Genomic DNA, 20,743 nt, shown 5'->3' on the forward strand with positions numbered 1-20,743 from the left:
GGAAGCTTTTGCATATGTTACAGTGGGGAGAGGAGAATGACTGAAGCAGGCTACAGAAAGCATGTTACCATTTCTGCCCCCTAGACACTGCATTTAGTGGAAAGTAGACACACATAACAAATAGAATTCAGTGTGCTAACGATTTCTTAGAGCACAAAGTACAGTGGAAGCTTCATGTTAAGTAGTACATTCTCGTGGGAAGGGAGGGAAGAGGGCAGCAGGGGAAGAAGGAAGCAGTTAAGAGAAGCGTGAGAGAAGGGATATTTTAGGCAGAGAATGGGTCGGTCATGTTCAAAGGCACAAAAGCCTGCAAGTCCTACCTGTTTGAGTAAAGGTGTATAGCTGCAGCGTCTAAGAGCCCAAGGTGCCGATTAGGAAGATTAGATTTTATTCTGCAGGCACCCGTGAACCTTGACAGGAAGGTTGGTAGCCACTAGTTATCACATGTTCCTGAGTATGAGGTGACTCCTCATTTTCCCCATGAAGCTGTGAGCCCCCTGGTGCCTCTTTGACTCTCATCTCCTCTTCCCTGTGTTCCCGTTGTCTCTGCCATACAGACCTCTAGTTCCTTGACCTGGCGTCTGACTCAGGGCGTTTTTCCGTGGGGTTTGTTCCCTTTCTCTGGACCATTCCTCCCTCACATGACTGGCTTCCTTACATCCTTCACATCCCTGCTAAAATGTCACTTTCCTGTAAGGCCACCTCTGATCTCCCTATTTAAAACTGACCTCCCACATAGATATATTTTATATCCCTATTTTCTGTTTTATTTTCTCTATAAAATTTAATATCATCTGACTGACTTTATTTATGTGGTTTATTTAGTGTCTTCACCTTTCTAGAATGTGAGCTCTATGAAGGCATACATCTGGGTTTTATTTTATTTACTGCTGAGTCCCCAGAACCTGGTACAGCGTCTAGCACATACTAAGTGTTCAATAAAAATTGCTTCAATGAATGGATGAATACTCCTTTCATCCAGTCACCTCACCCACTTCTTCTAAGCAGCTAAAAGTGGTTGTCACTTGTATTTATTTTTTTCATTCCATAGTTTGAAAGATTTATCCATCAAAGAGCATTTATTTTCCCATGAGGTAATTAACCCTCCCCTAAGTAATGTGATTGCAGCCAAAAGCAAAGATGTGATGTTGTGGTTAGTCTTTGGAGCCCTTCATCCTGCCCTGGGCCCGGTCCCATGCCTGGCCTCTGAGGAAGACAAGAGGAGGGTAAGCTTTTGTCCTTGGACTTAAAAAAAGCTGTACCAGTTCTTCACAAAGACCAAACTTGAAACCAGACCATCCAAACCATGTGTCATTATCGCTGTGAACTCCTGTGTTGTAAATCTGGAGCAGGCTCTGAAAGATGGATAGGATTTTGGAAAGTTGATGAAATAAAGGGGAGGAAAGCTTTTAGTAGGGATAAAACCTGAATCAAAAATGGGGCTCAGACAAGGCACTCAAGAGTTAAAAGCCTGCTTGACTCCTTATTTTGAGGATAAGGTAATAAGGGAAGATCAAGCAGGTTCAGGAAGGTCTGTGCTAGTGTCTCATATAAATCACTGATTCATTCAACAAATATTACCAAGAGTTTATGCATCAGACACTCTTCTAATCAGCTGGGTACTTTACTGAACAAAACAGGAAAGTTGCCTGCCTTCTTTGGAGCTTACATTGTGCGGGGCAAACACTAAAGTACCAGTGCAGGCAACAAGTTAATTATTTAACATGTTAGAAAGGTGGCAAGTGCTACATAAAAAAGAAAAAAAGGTTTGGGAGGGGGCTGGCTTGGGAGCAGCAGGGAATAGGAGCCCTGCAGCATTGAACAGTGCTAGGTCTTTGTGGGCTGTTGGGTGACTCTCTTTCGGTAATTTTCCTTATCTTCTAATTTCTATGTTTGGCTTCATTTGCATCCCAGCTCCTTCATGTGCTAAACTGAGAAAGAGCAGTTTAAACTGATCGTCCAAGACCTCCCCAATAATCTTGAAAGTGGAACAACTAGTAGCCTCCTTACAGGGTATTTGTAAGAAGCACATGATGCAAAACTACTTAAAGTGTTTAGCATAATGCAACACACAGAAGAGATTCTCAACAAATACTAGTTTCCCAGCTCCACTTTGAAAACTTGCAATTCTGTGACACACATCATGATTGGATTACCTTTTCATTGGCTTTTAAACATTACCTCTTAGTTTAAAACCTGTTAGGCTCTTGTTTCCGAATGTATTGGAAGAACGCACATAAGCCGGAGGACTTGTGGGTTCACCCTAGGCTCTGTCTGCCCATGCCCATCGATGTGGTTTACACCTGGGTGAACGGTACTGACCTTGAACTACTGAAGGAGCTACAGCAAGTCAGAGAACAGATGGAGGAGGAGCAGAAAGCAATGAGGTAAAGCCGATTTTTTAAAAAACAAAACAAGTTTTATGAATATAAGTTAACAGTGCATTTCAGAAGGGTAAGGTGATGTCCACAATGTTATTCAAATAAATGCATCTCAAGATTCATGCCATTACAAGGTTTTGGCAGTCATGCATCCAAACCTTGTTTCTTGGTGTCTAAGGAGGACTCAGACACTTTGGTGCTACATCCTGGCCTCATTTTGTTAGATGGACTTTTTATGACTGGGGTGCTTCAGTGAACCTTGCTCTCTGAGGGGCTGAAAGGTCAAGGAGGCTCCCAAGGGAGTCCTAGGCCTCCTGTTCAGCCTGAGTCCCAGGTGTGATGTCTTCGTGAAATGAATTACTATGCAAAGTAACTTCACAGTAAGACTTGTTATTCCCTTGAAAAATAAAACAGGCCTGCAGACTTTTTCCCATTTGATAAAGGCAGGAAAACCTATATTCTGTTTATCATTGATACCCCTTTATTATCAAAGGATATAAATTGATATCCCTTTAATATCAAATAGTACACTATGGAACTAGAAACTTTGGTAATTTTTTTTAATACAGAATTTTGATCATTTTATTTATCTAGGAAAGGTACAGTGTGTTTGTGGGGAGCCTTCACAAACTGATATAACTTCACTGATTCCTCAGGAGTATTTGCTAAGAATTTGCCCATTTATTTCTTCGTAAATGTTATGGGTACACCCCAGCTGCAGGTCACTGGACACATTCTACTGCAACAAAGTGTCTGTTTCTCTGAGGTAGAAAATACAAAGACCTTACCAGTGCATGAAAATGACTTTGATGGCCATGTTTTACTGATAAGATGTAAAAGCTTTTATTTTAATCTTTCATGATTACTGTGGAGGTTCATGACAATATTTGTTGATCTTTTATTATGTATTTTAAACATTATAAACATTGTAGTCCCTCCTAATTTACTGATGACTTGCAGTGGAGTAAACAAGAAAACCAATGTTGGAAGTTAACCCTCTTACATTTAGGGCCAGTACTGGTCTGTGCATATGTAATGAAATATTTTTGCTTTCATTAGAGAAATCCTTGGGAAGAACACAACCGAACCCACTAATAAGAGGTAAGCAACTTAATTTTCCTCTCAGGGATAAAAGTTGAAGGATTGAAGTGAAATTTCGAGGTTCTCACTTGTTTTTGTTGGGTTGTATGGTATTGTGTATTTACTCCATTACACTGTTCAGTCCCTTTTCTGCTAGTTGGACCCCCAAATTAAGTGTGTCCATTAGATGGGAAATTTTGTAGTGCCAGAGGCATATTTGATTGAGAACCCTGGTTGTTTAGTTGTAGATAACTATTGCTTTATCATTTCTGGATGGGTTAGGTAAAGTTTATTTTCTCTGTTGTTTCCATTATTCTGTTTTGCTATACTTGTTTGCTTGGTCCACTTAAAGTCTAACTTATGCCCATTGTTTTCTTTTACAGAATTTATATCCATCACTGAATTGTGTTCAATATGTATTTCCTTATCTTTAAGAGATGCCATAGTTATGTCTTATATTTAAGGCCTTGGGCAGGGAATATTGCCCAGTGACAAGAATCAGATACAAATACCTCATAAATTCATCCTAGAACCATGTCACGTTTGCTTTTGCTTGCATCAGTGTGGTGTCCTGTCCGATGTATTTAATTATATTCTAATTGGAATTGGTAAATTGTGTCTGGTAAGATGACACTCTGTTAACCAGAATTTATCTACTTCTAGTCTGCCTAATAATGGACTTTACTGGAATTTTTATGAATAATCTTTAAAGTGATAGTAATGAAATGATTAGTTTTTTGTATACCTTTAAGTTAGTAAATTTTGGTGGCAATCTTATTAACAAGAGTTTGAAAGCTCTGTGTTTAGAGTTGCACTTGGTTAATAATAACTTTATACTGTACTTAACTAAATTTTTATATTTATATAAAATCCCTTGTTTATTGAAAGATTAGGATTTTTTGCAGGATATAGAAAAACATCTGGAAAATGTAGTAGTACCAACTGGCTTTTCAGTGCTGATTGAATTTTTCAAGAATGTAGTTATGAGCTTGTTGGTGTTCTTTCCAGTGAGAAGCAGCTGGAATGTTTGCTGACCCACTGCATTAAGGTGCCAATGCTTGTCCTGGACCCAGCCCTGCCCATCAACGTCACACTGAAGGACCTGCCATCTCTCTATCCTTCTTTTCATTCTGCCAGTGACATATTCAATGTTGCAAAACCAAAAAACCCTTCCACTAATGTCTCAGTTGTTGTTTTCGACAGTGCTAAGAGTGGTAAGATCTTTTTGTTGTTGTTTAAAAATCATGTTATCGTTGGATGTTTGAATAACAAAATTCTGAATCAAACAGAAATTCAGTTTTAACGAAATGCTTGATGAACTAAAAACATAAAGACAGAAGCAGAAGAGCTGCCATTGTATTGGAGCCCTAACCCCAGAAGGAGATGGCCTGTATTTTACCCCTTGTAATACACTTGTCTTTCTGTGCTCTGGTCAGGACCTTGAACCTGGTACTCACACTTAAATTATTCTTTTGGCTTTGAGTTATTCTGGAGGCTTATTATTACTGTTATTTACCATGTAACTCCTCAGCAAGGTTTTCTGCATTTTGGACAGATACCTAGAGTATTCTAATTAACTGCTGGTTGCACAATGTGGCCATATCATAGAATTGAAACTACACCTGCATCTTTAGAGATTCCCATCCTCCCTCCTGGCCACTGAGCTCTTGAGTCCCATGCCTGTGTCACCTTCTCTAGCTTCTTGCCTCTTATTCTTCCTCTGCACTGAGTATCTTTTCTTGCAGGTTCTGTTTTTCACTTGTGTGAAATGAAAACTGTCATGTTCCCTTTATAACATTGAGTCCTAGTCTCAAGTTCCCAGTCTTTCAATGTCCTAGCTCCCAGCTTAAATCTCTGTTACCTTCCTTGACCTGGTCCTAATTTTTAGCTTCATAACTAATAATTAACCCCATGCAGTTACTTGCTTTTTTTCACAAGTGATTCTTAGATTTTTACCTTCTTACTCTTCTCATTTCTTCTATACCAGACTGAACTCCTTCACACAGGCGCCAGTAATAGACACCTCGCTGCTCTGCCTACCTGTATAGTTCTTCTCCAGTCTGTCCAGCACACAGCTATAAATAAATCAGAAAACTCTGATTTTATCAATTCACTCCCTTTTTGGGGAGACAAATATAGTAGCAGTAATATATTTGTTTTTCACATAGCAACAAACTCTCTTCCTGGTATTTAGGATCAGCATTGACTGCTTTGATTCTGCCCATTGATCCTCACGTCCCTGCCTTCCTTGCATCTTCTTGAAGCTGCCAGTGTCACACATGCCTCTCCCAGCCCATCCCAGCCCATCCCAGCCCAAACCCCTCCCACACATGCCTTTCCAACCCCATCTCAAGTTCTATCTCCAGGAAGATCCCAGACTAGTACATTCCCAATAATTTTATTTATTTTAACCTTTCTACACCCCAGTAGTACTTGGGACCTAACTAACAACTTGGTTTTTAATTGCACAGGAGTTGATGGTGCTATTAGCTAATTTCTTTATTGAGCAGAAACCTTATTGCTCACCAGTTTGTGTCCTGAGCGGATGTCTAACAGAGTGCTCACTGCCAGGTACTTGATAAGTTATGTGTAATTGGAAAGGAAATTGAAATGTATCTCTCTTTCACACTATAGATTTATTTCTGAGCAATTTTTTATAGATAAGTTATATTTTTCTATTGAAGTTATATTTTAAATCTATAGGGAAAGTAACGGGATAATCTTTGACAAATTATAAGAAATTATCTAATTTACTGTGTGGCTAAATTTACCTGTTTGTTTCTAAATTAGGATTTCTTTAAATTAAGGTACTTTGATTTCACTTGGAAAGAAAAAGAAATGACATTATGTTAATAATTACAACCCAGTTATAACATCTATAGAGAGAATCTTGGATTTTTCCCTACTAATTTTATAACAGAGCAGACTTAAAAGATTGTAAAACATTGCCATAAATAAAAGCTGTACTATAGTCTTTCAAACACTGTTTTTGAATTCCTACTAGAGTTTCTATTTGACTGTCCTCCTTCTCATATCCATTCACTCAGTGAAGATTTGTTGAGCTGCTTGCTGTTCTGAGTTGGTGGTTTTTCTAAGTACCAGGGAAATAGCAGAGAACAAAAAAGACACAGCCCCACCTTCATGGAGGTTACATTTCTCGTAGGCCACAAATTCACTCATTATCATTCTCAGTCATCTGGATCAGGGAATGCCAAATTCTCTCTTAAAAGACTAGGTAGTAAATATTTTAGGATTTGAGGGCCAAGAGGCAAAATGGCAGATAATGTGTAGGTATTTACCTAAGCATTAAACGTTTAATCATTTAAAAATAGCCAAAGTGTTCTTAGCTTGGGGCCATACTAAAATAAAATAGGCAGTGGCTAGATTTGGCCATGGGCTGCCAACCCTTCATCTAGATTAAAAAATTTGTAGCCACATTTGATGCTTCATTTAACCTCTTTGCAGTTAATCATCGATATTTATTGACTTTTTTCCCATCTGAACTGTGTCATTTCTGCCCCTCTTCTGATGACTCGGCCCCTTCACTTGTGTCCCGGAGTCTGTTAGCTGGACAGCACTCCATCAGTCCTACAGGCCAGCCTGCGCTTCCTCAGCAAAGGGGTTTATCCAGTCAAGCTTATCCTCTTAAGTGGATGTTCTCTTGAGACAATTCATCTTACCTCTGGACTGTATAGACTTACAAGGAATTACAAAGGGCTTGCTTATAAGCTTTCTGACACTTTTAAAATTTGTGCCCCTTGGTGTACTACAGAACCAGTGTAATCCCCTTCCCATGTGACAGTTCTTTTCATTTTTGTTCTTCTCATGATGAGCTTTAGTTTCTATTACTTTTAAAGTGTGTCTGCTGGAAATGAACATTCTATTTCACTGTTGTTCATTCTGCGAAGAGAACGGAACTGTTCATTCATTCATTATTTATTGAATGCAAACTATAAGCCAGGTACTTACTCTTCTTAGTGCTGAAGGTGCAGCAGTGAGCAGACAGGCAAAGCTTTCTGCGCTCACCGAGTTTATATCTTGGCAGAGAGACAGACAATAAACAACATATAAGTAAACTGCATAGTTTGTGGGAGATAAGTGCTGTGGAGAAAAATTGAGCAGGGGAAATTTGGTGGTAGGGGCAGACTCACCGAGAGGGTGATTTTTAAAAAAAATTAATTTTGTTGTCATTAATCTGCAATTACATGAAGAATATTATGTTTACTAGGGTCCCCCCTTCACCAAATCCCCCCCACATACCCCATTACAGTCACTGTCCATCAGCGTAGTAAGATGCTATAGAATCACTACTTGTCTTCTCTGTGTTGCACAGCCCTCCCCATGGCCCCCCCCCCACATTATACATGCTAATCGTAATGCCCCCTTTCTTTTTCCCCACCCTTATCCCTCCCTTCCCTCCCTTTCTCCCCAGTCCCTTTCCCTTTGGTAACTGTTAGTCCATTCTTAGGTTCTATGATTCTGCTGCTGTTTTGTTACTTCAGCCTTTCTTTGTTCCTATAGTCTTTGGGTTTGAAGTGAGTCTCTTGTAAGCAGCATAGAGATGGGTCTTGCTTTTTTATCCATTCTATTATTCTGTCTTTTGATTGGTGCATTCAGTCCATTTACATTTAGGGTGATTATTGAAAGATATGTACTTATTGCCATTGCAGGCTTTAGATTTGTGGTTGCCAAAGGTTCAAGGTTAGCTTCTTTAATATCTTACTGTCTAACTTAACTCAAACTTATTGAGCTATTTTAAACACTGTCTGGTCATTCTTTATCTGTCTCCCTTCTTATTCCTCCTCCTCCATTCTTTATATGTTGAGAGAGGGTGATTTTTGAGGGAAAATTTGCAGAAGATGAGAGAGCCAACATCATGAATATATGGGGAAGGAGTGATTCAGGTAAGTGGACTTGCCAGTGCAAAAGGCCTTGGTTGGTATTGGGAATATCACCTTTCCTACTCTGAGCTCTCTACTCCTGTTGAAAAGCACAGGACCGCAGTGGAAACCAGTCATGCACAGCACATTGTTGATTCACACTGAACTTGCTGTTGACGAAAAGTCCTAAATGGTGTTAAAAAAATTTATATGCGCCAATGCTCAGATATCTTAATTTATGCTTGTGTAGTTGGTTTTTGGTGCTAGGTTAAAGATCTTACCTTTGTTTGTTGGAGATTTTATTTTGCTAGATTTGACTTGTCACTCCAAATAATGACTTTGAGGGTCCATCAATCTGTTACCCAGGATAATAGCTTCTCTATCAGCCTTGTGTATGTCCACATATTACATAAGCATACCTTCTGTCTCTTCCAAAACCTTGATGGATTGTTGAGCAAGACTGAGCCTCTAGCAGACCTCTCTCTAGGTTGACTGTAGCTTTGTAATTATATACTCTCTGGTCAGATTGGTTACAATCTACCCAAATTAAGATCTAGCCTGTATGTGTCTGTTATATCCATAAATATGAAATGAGATGTATTTAGCTGCCCTGAGGTTGTGTACAACTAGATAAACTGCATCTATTAGAGTTCTCTGATCCATGGGTGTAGAACCCACCATGTCAGTGGGGAGACAGACAGACAGAGGTATGTATCTGATAAATTTATTCATAATGAACTCACACTCTTAGCACTAAGCACTTCCTTTAAATATAAACAGCATACTGTGAAGGCTTGCTTTCTCCAGTTTTCACCAAGCATATTTTTATGGTACATTTGAGTCTCTTGCCCAGGGTTGATGTCCATCATGCTAGCCAGTAATTTGCAGGACTTGCTTTCTGTGCTATGTTGAAGATCAGAATTACAGCCTTTTAACCTCTCCTGTTTTCCATGTTCCCCGAATGTCAGCAACAAGTTCAGCAGATGGTTCGCTGATCTCATTTGTCCACATCACTTTAAAGCGGTCTCCCAGTTGGGCTGTGTCATCTCCCCCACCTCATCGGTCTTAGTCAGCACTACCTGATGGAGCTTAGGTATTCTTAAGGAACCCTCAGATTTACAGTGGCTCCCTGCTGTTACCTAAATGCCACTGGCCTGGCGTTCGTGGGCCCCTTTCTTTTGGTGATCCTTTTTTCCTAGTACTCACCACTCCAAAATATTTTGCTCTAGTCAAACAAATTTTTTTTAAATTAAATGTCAGTGTTTGCTCTTACATCTGTGATTTCTGTCAGTCCTCCATTTCTGCTGCCTGCATGAATCTCATTTGGTATTGCAAAATTTAACATTTAACCGTACACTGACTAATGTTGTTCCCCTTTTGTTGGATGGATTAATTGTGTCTCCCTCGACTACCTTTTCTTTCTGAGATGATGTATTACACTACTTTAACAGCTCTCAAAATGCTTTGTAGTGTTCTGGTAGATACCATAGTTAGGTATTCATTAAAAATTTCTTGTTTATTGTATTCTGTATTGTAGTTGAAGATGCCCACACTGGAATGCCTAAAGGAAACAGCAAACAGACAGTTTGGAGGGGCTATTTGGTATGTTAGTTTAAGTTAATTGTGTTTTTGCAGTAGATTAAAATAGAAGCATGAGTGATAAAGCTATTTTACTTTGAGAATTTTATAATATTTACTATTTCTGTGAGGCTGGCTTACTGGTACGAATGTTGATTTAAGTAGTCTCACCCTTCTTATTCTTGCATGATACAATAGATCTTTACTAGTGTTCTCAGCTTATGTTTTCACTAGCCTTGTTATGTGGAAAGTGAGTCTGTTTCTCTCCCTTATTTTAGACAACAGATAAAGAAGTACCTGGGTTAGTGCTAATGCAAGATTTGGCTTTCCTGAGTGGATTTCCACTGACATTCAAGGAAACAAATCAACTCAGAACCAAACTGCCAGACAATCTTTCTTCTAAAATAAAACTGGTAAGAGCATAGAAAATAGAGGAATCGGTATAGCATATCTCATTTAACACACAACTCTTATAGTGCATTTCATTACAGTATAGCTGACAATAATAAGAAGCAAAAGAGACTTTCTGTTCTGCTACAATATGCTATCATGAGAATGGACAGGTCTTTATTTATAGAAGACCCTCACTCCTTACTTTTAATTTGGGCAAAATTCTAAGAGTCTTAGTTTTGTTTTCTGGTTTCCCAGATAGAAGCTGGATTCATTTGTCTAACAAATGAGCTTTTGCTATGTGTCAGTAGTTACACCTGCTGAGAATATAGCAGTGGGCAAGACAAAAAGCCTTGATGAAACTTCTAGTGTAAGGAATTGAAAGCATGGAAGGAGGCGATGGGGGAAATCATACATATAGTGAGTATACACAGACTCCAACTTGCATATTTATTAAGAGGTTTCACTCATAAAGAGAATATATTTCAGATATATGGAATGTTTGATAAAGTGAAACCTTTATTCATTAATAGCTAATTGAGCCATTAATGTATTTAGGATTTATGTGCACTACCTCTTTGCCGCTGACCGTAGATGCCATGTGTTAGAGTTGACTTTGGGAGCTGCCCCGTGACATGCCTTTTTCTTAACGTTTATTGTTTTTAGAGCCATTTCCCTTATCACATGGGTGTACTTTCCTTTTGGCCTCATGTCAAGATGCCTGTTCTATCGGAAACATTCCAGGTTGTAAAACATGAATGTCCTTTCTCTTAGAATAGAAGGCATAAAGTTCTGGATTCAGAATTTGTTAGACTGTTGTTTTCTTGATTTTACAAAAGTATGTTCTTTAAGTGCTACCTCAGTGTCCAGCTTCCTGACACTTCTCCTCTAACAATTTGGAGGTGAAAGCGTGGAGATGGAGGTGGTGGTGGGGTTCTTACTTCGTTCCTCCCTTGACCATGTTCTTTATACTCCCTTTAAAGTTCCCTTTAACTGGTTTCTTTCTCCCTATAAAGGTTTCACTGTTTTAAGATACACTGTATTACCTTTATAATATGAGGTAATGTGACATTTATATATTTTTCTTTTTTTTGTATTTTTCTCCGTAACTTTTGTTACGGTACCTGGAAATAATGGCAGTGCCCAACTAGGTAAGGGTTAAATTTTTCTTAATCTGCAGTTATTTAAAAATAGAAATTCTTCCTTCCCCCTGAGTTTTTTTTAATTGAATAAATCTGACATATAAATTTGTCATTTATAAATTTGTATAAATTTGATTGTATAAATTTGAGGTTTACAGTGTGTCACTTTGATACATTTATATATATTGTGATGATTGCCATTAAGCGATATTTATCACATTGTATAATTATTGTACAGTATTGTTGTCTACACTCATTATACTGTGCATTAGATCACTGTGGCCTATTAACTACTTATTGCAGGTTCATAGCATTAAGCACCATCAGTCTTAAGCTTCCATTCCATCCCTTGACAACTATCATTTTACTCTGTTTTTACAAATAGGACTTTTTTAGATTCCCGTATAAGTGATATCATACAGTGTTTGTCTTTCTCTGGCTGACTTACCTCACTTAACATAATGTGCTCAAGATCCATCCATGTTGTTGCAAATGGCAGGATATCCTCCTTTCTCATGTTCGAGTAATATTCCATTGTGTATATATACCACATCTTTTTTGTCCATTCACCCATTGATGGACATTTAATATTTTTTCTGTGTCTTGGCTACTGTGAATGCTGCAATAAACATGGGAGTGTATACATCTCTGAGGAGTTCTTTGGGTATATACACAGAAGTGGAATTGCTGAACCATGTGGTAGATATATATATAATTATTTGATAAACCTCCATATTGTTTTCCATAGTGGTTGGACCAATTTACATTCTTACCAGTAGTGCACAAAGGTTCCCTTTTCTCCATATCCTCACCAGTACCTGCTGTCTCTTACCTTTTTGATGATAGCCATTCTAACAAGTGTGGGAGAATATAGCAGAGTGATAGCTCATTGTGGTTCTGATTTGCATTTACGTGATGATTAGTGGTGCTGAGCATCTTTTCATATGCCTGTTGGCCATTTTGATACCCTCTTTGAAAAAATGTTTATTTAGTACTTTTACCAGTTTTTTAAATTGGATTGTTTTGTTGTTAAGTTGTATAAATGAATATATTTTGGATACAAACCCTTATACAATATATGGTTTGCAAAATTTTTCTCCCATTTTGTAGGTTTTCTTCTCCTTTTGTTAAGTGTTTCTTTTGCTATGCAGAGGCTTTAGGGTTTGCTGAAGTCCTGTTTGTTAATTTTTGCTTCCATTTGTGCTTTTGGTGTCATGTCAAAAAAACCATTGCTGAGACTAGTATCGAGGAGCTTCTTCACTACATTTTCTTCTAGGAGTTTTACAGTATCAGATCTTAAGTTTACGTCTTTGATCCATTTTGAGTTATTTTTGTGAGCAGGTCGTGAGACAGGGATCTGCATTCATTGTCCTGCATATGAGTTTCTCTCCCCTGAGTTATTTTTAGTGCTCATATGGACAGGTAAAACCGTAGATTACTATTCATTTTAGCCCAAGTATATTTGGTTTCTTGGCTTCCTTGTAATTAGTTCTAGAATTTTACACACATGTGTAGCTGTACTTTGTCAGCTCAAATTCCTCATGCAGGAAGAATGCCATTCTTGGTTCTATTTGTATAATTCCCACTATAATATAAGAAGGCACATGACACTTCCGCATTCCGCAGTCAGATTTGATCAGCCCACATCTGCCTGTGGCAGCTGCTTAGCGGGGCTGTGTGTTTCTGGAGCTTCTGCTGGAGAACGGTGTGTGCCACAGGGAGCACTGGTCTCTGGTGGCTGACCCATGAGCAAACTAGTTTTGGGGGGCATGGAGTGGTGTGGTCAGGTTGGGGCAGGTGGGGTAGTAACTTGAATAGGGCAAGGAGTACCTGCAGGCTCTGGGCTTGACGACACCCTCTTCTACCCGTCATTTACCCAGCTGGAGATTCGTTTGGATCCCCAGACTTGTCTTGGTGGAGGCCAACACCTCCTCGGAGGGTCAAGCTGATTATCCATACGTTCACTGCTCATTGTTTTCATGATGCCAACACGTGCAGAACTTCAGGAATTAGGACTTCTGATTTTGGGAGATTAGAGAGAAATGACAAAGAGGAGGATTGCAATGAGTGTGTCAGCCTTCAAGCCAATTCAAGTGACTGACTTTTCTCAGGTTCCACTCCCTGTTTTTATCATGAGTATCATGAGAATGAAGTTTCTTATCATTAGGTTCCCAATCCATTTAGAGCACGAGCTTTTATTAAATGCCTGCTATGTACTAGGAACAATGCTAAGGATAACTGAGTGAATAAAAGCATTTAAGTAATTTTTGGGTGTGATCAGTTCTGAATAAGTGTTATTATATGAAGTCCTGGGAGGACACCTGGGCTTTGGGTGTACTGGCAGCAAGGAAGGCTTTGTTGAATAGGAAGCATTTCAGCTGGGCAGCAAACAGAGCAGCCATTCTGCCAGCAGAGAAGGGAGTGGGAAAGGCCATTACAAGAGAGAACAGATTGAGCAAAGGGAGGAAGCTTGCAAGTCAGTGCTGATTCCAAAGAACTAAGGTAGTGTTCCTGGAGGCCAGAGCCCAGGCAGGGATTTTGCTGTGCTGAGATGGGGAAGATAGGCTGAGACCAGAGTGAGAAAGATTTCCAGGTAAGGAGCCTGGACTTTATCCTGGAGGCAGGGAGCATTGTTAGGAGGAGGAAGACATGATCTGTTTCTAAGGAACATAACAGGGGAAGGTGTTAGCAGGGTAGAGGATAGAGATCAGATAGAATGAGGTTGGAGGCAAAAATCCTGTTTAGCCACTGCAGCCATAGCCCAGACAGACATTTGGGTTCAGCAGCTGCCTTGGCAGTGGCGCTGGTGATGAGAATGGCTCCAGAAACATCTGAGAGAGACCCTCAACATGACCCGGTGACATGTTAGCTGTTGTGGGGAGAGGGAAGGAGAAAGGAAAGGGGAAGTGGATGTTACTCATGAAACTAGGTGTGATAGCATCAACCACATTCGGAGCATCAGTGGGAGAAGCAAGCGTTTGGGGAAGGAAACCCAGGGCTCAGTCTGGGTCGTGTTATGTTAGACCTTGGACTTGAGGACCTGAAAGGCTGAACCATTTTGCCCTCCCAGGCTCCTCCACATGGCTTTTGCCCAGGCCGGTGGCCCCTGGCCCACCTATGGCTCAGTTCTGCCCCAGAGACCCTCACCAGGCTGTGAACATCTCAGGACAGGTCCTGCCTGCTCACCTTTGTACCCCTAGTCATTACCTTGAGGCCTGGAACTTAGATGGCTGTTCAAGAAATGCTTGTTGAAGGAATGAGCAAGAAGAAGGGCTATGGCTGGACATACCCAACCTACACCATGTCTAGTGTGACTACTCCAAGAAGTCACTTTGGTTTTTGGCTCCATGTTGTATACATTTAATAACAGCTTTGCCGTTATCATTCTGTTCAAAGAAACACAAGAATCATCTGCCCTCCCCACCACCCGCCCCATCAGATGGGCCTTGAAAATGGTTTCATTTGCAAGACGATAGATTTGAATTCATAAAAACAGTTCTGTGGACTACAGTCTCACAAATCAATGTTTTCTCTTGATAGTTCACTAGTTTCAGATACCTTATGCCTTGAGTCCTTTTATGATCCAACCACCCTCTAATTTATCTGTAGAGTTTTTGTGTGTGATGGACACAGAATTTACCTTTTGAGAAATCAGATTATCTGATGGTATTTATTTTCAGCTCACTCAAAATCATTTTGTGGTTTCAGACATTTTCATTCATGTTTCGTTTGGTTTTTTATTTTTGTTTTCATCTTCTTCTTTAACATATGTTAGAGCAGTTGGAAAATCCTCAAAGTCTCTCAAGTGCATTCTCACATTTGGTTTAATTCAGTGATAGTGGTTGCTGAGTGGGTGTGCAGAAGTGGAGGACACGGATTTGTCCTCAAGGTCTGTATTTCCGTTTTGGTGGCAGTATGTGTGCATGTGAAGTATTCAAGTAAGGAAACATGTACTGTAAGGTTAGATATCAAGGAGAGTAATACACACTTTGAGTTGACATATAGAGATAGGAAAGGTCTATGTGGGTCAGAGACATGGGGGAAATTTTCAAAGAGAAAGAGGCTGCGTGGGATCCTCAAAGACTGTTCAGGTCTTTTTTTTTTTTTTCAACAGGAAGAACAGTGCGGGCAGGGTGGGAACAGCATATTATCTCACTGGACTTCCTGCGCCCTCAAACCTGTTCAGGGAACATTTTAAGTTCACAGTAAATTGTAGTAATATTGTGTTAATATCCCTTCATTTAGCAACTTTCCTGAAACCATCTCGTGTCCCTGCTCTTCTAAAGCATGGCACCCTTTCTTTTGGTTTTATTCCTAAATCACACACGTCACTAGATTAAACAAGCCACCCTGGAACTGATTAAGTTTCAGAAAACCACCAGGATGTGTTAAAATGTTAGTTGCCTTGAGTTGTGGAATTGCTGGAAGTAGTAGTTGTTTTTCAGTTGTATAAGCTGGCTTGTTTTTTCCCTAACCTTATGCTACCAGTATATCGTATCATTCTAGATAATGGAATTATAACAAACACCCCCAATCTGAGTAGCTTAAAAAAACAGCAAAGCGCTCTCAGTCATCTTACATGTCTCTGTGGGTCTGCAGAAGGTGGGGTGTAGAAGTTGTTCTCTCTTTGAGAAATTTATAATTTGAAGAATTAGATGAATTTATCATTTCAAGTAAGAAGCTATGTGTGGAGGCAGTTGCCCACACCTGCTCAAGCTAAGAACTCCAGCCTTAGGCACTTACTACAACCCGTTTTCCTTAGCGCCTCTTTCTCTTTTCTGTCCAGGGTTAGGGTGCCACTTAGTGGCTATCAGGGGATACTTCCTTCCTACCCTTTGCACTACTCATAACTTCGTTGATTACAGTTAAGAAAATCTTTTTCATACATATAAATATTCCCTTAAGCGCTTTACTTTTCACCTGTCTTCCAATTATTGATTATATAGTTACCTTAGGAAAATGTATATGAAATTTCGAAATAGTTTCCAGAATAAAAAAGCACTTTGGATAGAAGAGATTAAGATAAGGGAATATTCTCAACAAATTTTAAATTAAATTCTGATGTTACTGCATCTTTTTATTTCAAGTAGTGATTTATGCACTCCAGGGAGCCCTCCGTGGTGCTGTGGGACCACTGTGGGAACCATTGTGGGAGGGACAGGGTGGGGCAGGTGAGGCAGCTGGTGGGCAGTGAGATCCTGTTGTGCCCAGATAGAATATTCACTGTGAACAGCCTACTGTCCCCCACATACCAAAGCAGGATGGGGACAGCAGTGAGAGCTGACCTTCATGGGTGCTTAGTATATGGCAGGCGCTGTCAAGGGAAAAGAAAGGAAGATAGTACACATGAGTGCATGTGCACATGGACCCACACACAATGTGTGGCAAGAGCTAATGGCCTACATAATGAAAAGTGGAAAATATATAAATGAACTTCTAATTCCAACCTCTAGTTTTTGGCCTACATAAATTCAGGAAAATTTGAAAGATGAGTTAAATGTAGTCACATGGCACATACAAAGAGCTCAGAATGAGCGCATAATAATTAGTGTTTGCTCTGTTTTATAAGTTAAGAAAAACGACCATAAATTAAGAAAGAAACCGGCTCTGTTGGAAGAGCCTTTTTAGCAGAAGGATTTTGCTGTCCTAAATTAATGGTTTTCAATCCTCTACCTCTGTACCATCCCCCCATCTCTCTTAGCTCTGAAAGTTTCTTCTCACAGGAAATTAGATGATACAGAGTTAGAACCTAAAACCAGTGAGGAGTGTTGTGGACTGTGGTAGCGGTAGGAAAGCCTATTAGTTAAAGAGGTTGATGTTTGTGATGTTCCCTCTTAGCTATGTGATTGCTTCACAAACTTTGCCCCAAAATGTGGTTTTCCTATGGAAGCACTTGAAACAGCATTGCCAAAAACACCCCTCTTATGTGTGGGGCACAAGGCTGTTGGGACATCCTGCTAGCAGACCCGTTCTAGCACATTTACATTTCAGGGCCTTTCTCTGGTATAAGCAGATTGCCAATACTCTAGAACAGAGGTCTCAAACTGGTGACCAGATGTGTTTCGCTTGCATGTCTGACAGTTACACATTTGAGCCAGCATTGACAGCTGGGAGGTTTCATGCAGCTTTTGGGCATTCTGACCTCTCAGGAGATCTGGCCGCCACTTGTCCATGTTGAGTAATGGCTGCAGCTTTCAGATGGGCCTGAGATGCCCTATTTGCTACCACCCCACCACTCCCGCTCTTTTTTAAATACCTAGTCTATCCCATTCATTTGGGAAGTGTGTCTGGCTAATTGAGGTCTTCTTTTTTTTGGTGAATATTGGCTTGCTATTTCATATATATATATGAAACCTTTAATCTTTAAATAAATATAATACAGATGTAATCATGTACTATATATATTTATGTTTAAAAATTAAAGGTCAGATTGGGAATTTAAAGGTGTCTCTCCTTTGAGGCTCAGTTTTTCCACATGTAACCCTCTTGTTATTTTATAGTTGCAGTTGTACTCAGAGGCCAGTGTAGCACTTCTAAAATTGAATAACCCCAAAGGTTTCCAAGAACTGAATAAGCAGACTAAGAAGAACATGACCATTGATGGGAAAGAACTGACCATAAGTCCTGCATATTTGTTATGGGATCTGAGTGCCATCAGCCAGGTAAGGGAGGCAGAGATTCTTCTAAAACCCATATTGAGTGAGGGGTTAGATTGTTGAAGATCTATAAGATGCTGTATTAGAACAAAGAGGACTTACAGAGGGGGGTGTTGATTGGAGTTTTTCTAGTTTTTCAGTCACCACCATTGGTGGTTAATATTAACTAAAATGGCCTAGAATCAGATCCAAGAACATTTTCCTAAAAACATGTAAAAGAAATGTTTTCTTTTTCACAAATGCTGAATTCATATCATTTTAAATTTGCTGAGTGTTTTGCATTTTTTTTGTGATGTTTAAAAGCAGGGCTTAGTCTTTAAAAGTCTGCGGGAGCAGATTGGGCAGAGCAGACAGACAGGAGGAGGTGTGGCGAAGGGGTATTTTACATCCTCATGCGTCAAATGTCTTCTCAGTCTAAGCAGGATGAAGATGTCTCTGCCAGCCGTTTTGAGGATAACGAAGAACTGAGATACTCACTGCGATCTATCGAGAGGCATGCCCCGTGGGTTCGGAATATTTTTATTGTCACCAATGGGCAGATTCCATCCTGGCTGAACCTTGATAATCCTCGAGTGACGATAGTGACACACCAGGTACACGACTTTCCATTTATAACAAGGCTGCTCTTTCCTTTTCTGTCCCTTCCCTGCTTGTCCCCAGTCCATCTCCACCTCCCTTTAATTCCTCCATTCACCTCCCTTCCTTCCAAAACAAAAACACAAACAAAAACAAAAATAAAAACTCATCTATACTTTCTGCTTGTGGTTTTTTTTTCTTTTAAAAGGATGTTTTTAGGAATTTGAGCCACTTGCCTACCTTTAGTTCACCTGCTATTGAAAGTCACATTCATCGCATTGAAGGACTGTCCCAGAAATTTATTTACCTGAATGATGATGTCATGTTTGGGAAGGATGTCTGGCCAGATGATTTTTACAGCCACTCTAAAGGTCAGAAGGTGAGTATCTAAGAGGAAGGCATACCTAGCTTAGATGTCATTTAGAAGTTATAAATAGTAAATCAGGATATTAGTGTGTGTGTATATATATATACACATATATATATATGTGTATATATATATACACATTCTCAGACACCCAGAACCCACCCTCTCAATTCTCTACAACAACAGCTGAAAAAGCAAAACCACTATGAAACAAAACTGGTTAAAATATTGGCAAAAATGACAAAGATATAAATTAGCTCAATTTTCTGCTTAAAGAAATGGATAAGATTTCATTTAAGGCAGCCAGTCTCACTCTCATTCTCTCTCTGAGAGGCAGGATGGAGAAGTGGTTATGAGCACAGATCCAGGAGCCAAGAGTTTGTGGACGGGGCTGGATGATAACTTGAGCTGTGTGTTTCCTGTGTGCATGGTGGGGAAAACAGGGACACGCTGTAGCATGTTAGAAGGATTCAGTGAGAAGGTGCAGACTTACGACCCTGAGCTTACAAGTTACGGAACTCTGCAACTCTGAGTGCTCATTGCACAAGGCTCCTTTTCCTTTTGCTGTTTAGCAACCCCAGTGTGCTCATTCCTCGTCCCCCTGCTCAGCTGCCTCTGCTGTGTGAGATTGCAGGGCTGCAAAGTCGTGCTGTGGCTTGACAGGGGAGACAGAAAATCAGCAACTGTGTACAGTGATGTCTGTGCCAGCAGGCATGCCCTGGGCGTTGAGGAGTTGGGGGTATGAGAGGTTGAAATCAGATATAGAGAAAAATGCCATTCAACATTGAAGCGAACTTTGAAGACCAAGTAAGAGTTAACTAGGTGAAGAGAGACGTTCCCAATGGATGGAACACTTAAAGGCATATGGAGACTTTAAAAGGAGAGTGTTGTTTTTTATTTTTATGATTTTAATTTGGAAAGTAACCACGTACCATGTTGCTCATTTTGAAAGCAGGCAGACTCAACTCAGAACACCATGCTGATGAATTTATCACAGGACTTTGTGTGGAGATGAGGATATTGAGAGTTTGTGTGCTGCTTTCCTCAGCCTGGAGACGAGATTGTGCATAAGTAACATTCAGGAGTTAATGACAGTTGTCACAGAAAAACAGTGACTCGTGTGGTCTACTTTCCATGTGCTCTGCCACACTTTTGCACTCATATTTAAGTCGGATGTGTTGCTGTTTTATTTCAAAATAGATTGTAAGAACCATGTTGTGAAAAACTGACCCATGAGCTGAGTCCTTGTTTGCTTTCCTTGAGTAATGGATGAGAGTCCATGTGCTCAGTAAGGACTGTCCGCAGAACAGGACTCCGACTGTGCTGCAGGGACAGGCACACATAAGGCAGAGTGTGCTGTGGGAGTGCAGGGGGCCAGCCTGTGGAAAACTTTAAACTTTAGAGACTCAGTTTTGTTTTTTTTTTAAAGGAATCCTAATTTGTTATTAAAAAGTGTCAGAAACCAAAAACCATTTTATTTTCTCTCTGGTTTTGTCATAGGTTTATTTGACATGGCCTGTGCCCAACTGTGCCGAGGGCTGTCCAGGATCCTGGATTAAGGACGGCTATTGTGACAAGGCTTGCAATAACTCAGCCTGCGATTGGGATGGTGGCGATTGCTCTGGTGAGGATGTGGTCCCATGTAGTTTCCTTATGTTTCTGGAATTGTTTTCATGCTTATTCACTATTGAAT

At 40.0% G+C, this 20,743-nt stretch overlaps 1 protein-coding gene across 4 annotated transcripts in view; it reads left to right on the forward strand.

Moving 5' to 3' along the window:
- Positions 1-20,743, forward strand: part of GNPTAB (N-acetylglucosamine-1-phosphate transferase subunits alpha and beta) — a 78,157-nt gene that overhangs the window by 34,649 nt on the left and 22,765 nt on the right. For 2 of the 4 annotated variants that reach the window (XM_057486463.1, XM_036891163.2), the window contains exons 3-11: positions 2,268-2,387; positions 3,441-3,482; positions 4,470-4,675; positions 9,879-9,943; positions 10,198-10,332; positions 17,952-18,113; positions 18,521-18,700; positions 18,892-19,062; positions 20,551-20,674. In XM_057486463.1, coding sequence (XP_057342446.1) covers positions 2,268-2,387; positions 3,441-3,482; positions 4,470-4,675; positions 9,879-9,943; positions 10,198-10,332; positions 17,952-18,113; positions 18,521-18,700; positions 18,892-19,062; positions 20,551-20,674 — 1,205 coding nt within the window. Of the gene's footprint in view, positions 1-2,267; positions 2,388-3,440; positions 3,483-4,469; positions 4,676-9,227; positions 9,435-9,878; positions 9,944-10,197; positions 10,333-17,951; positions 18,114-18,520; positions 18,701-18,891; positions 19,063-20,550; positions 20,675-20,743 lie in introns of those variants that run through there. The other 2 variants (XM_036891167.2, XM_057486464.1) reach the window with 2 other exon arrangements.

Source organism: Manis pentadactyla, chromosome 10 (genome assembly GCF_030020395.1).
Source record: "Manis pentadactyla isolate mManPen7 chromosome 10, mManPen7.hap1, whole genome shotgun sequence".
In the NCBI taxonomy this organism is placed as follows: domain Eukaryota; kingdom Metazoa; phylum Chordata; class Mammalia; order Pholidota; family Manidae; genus Manis; species Manis pentadactyla.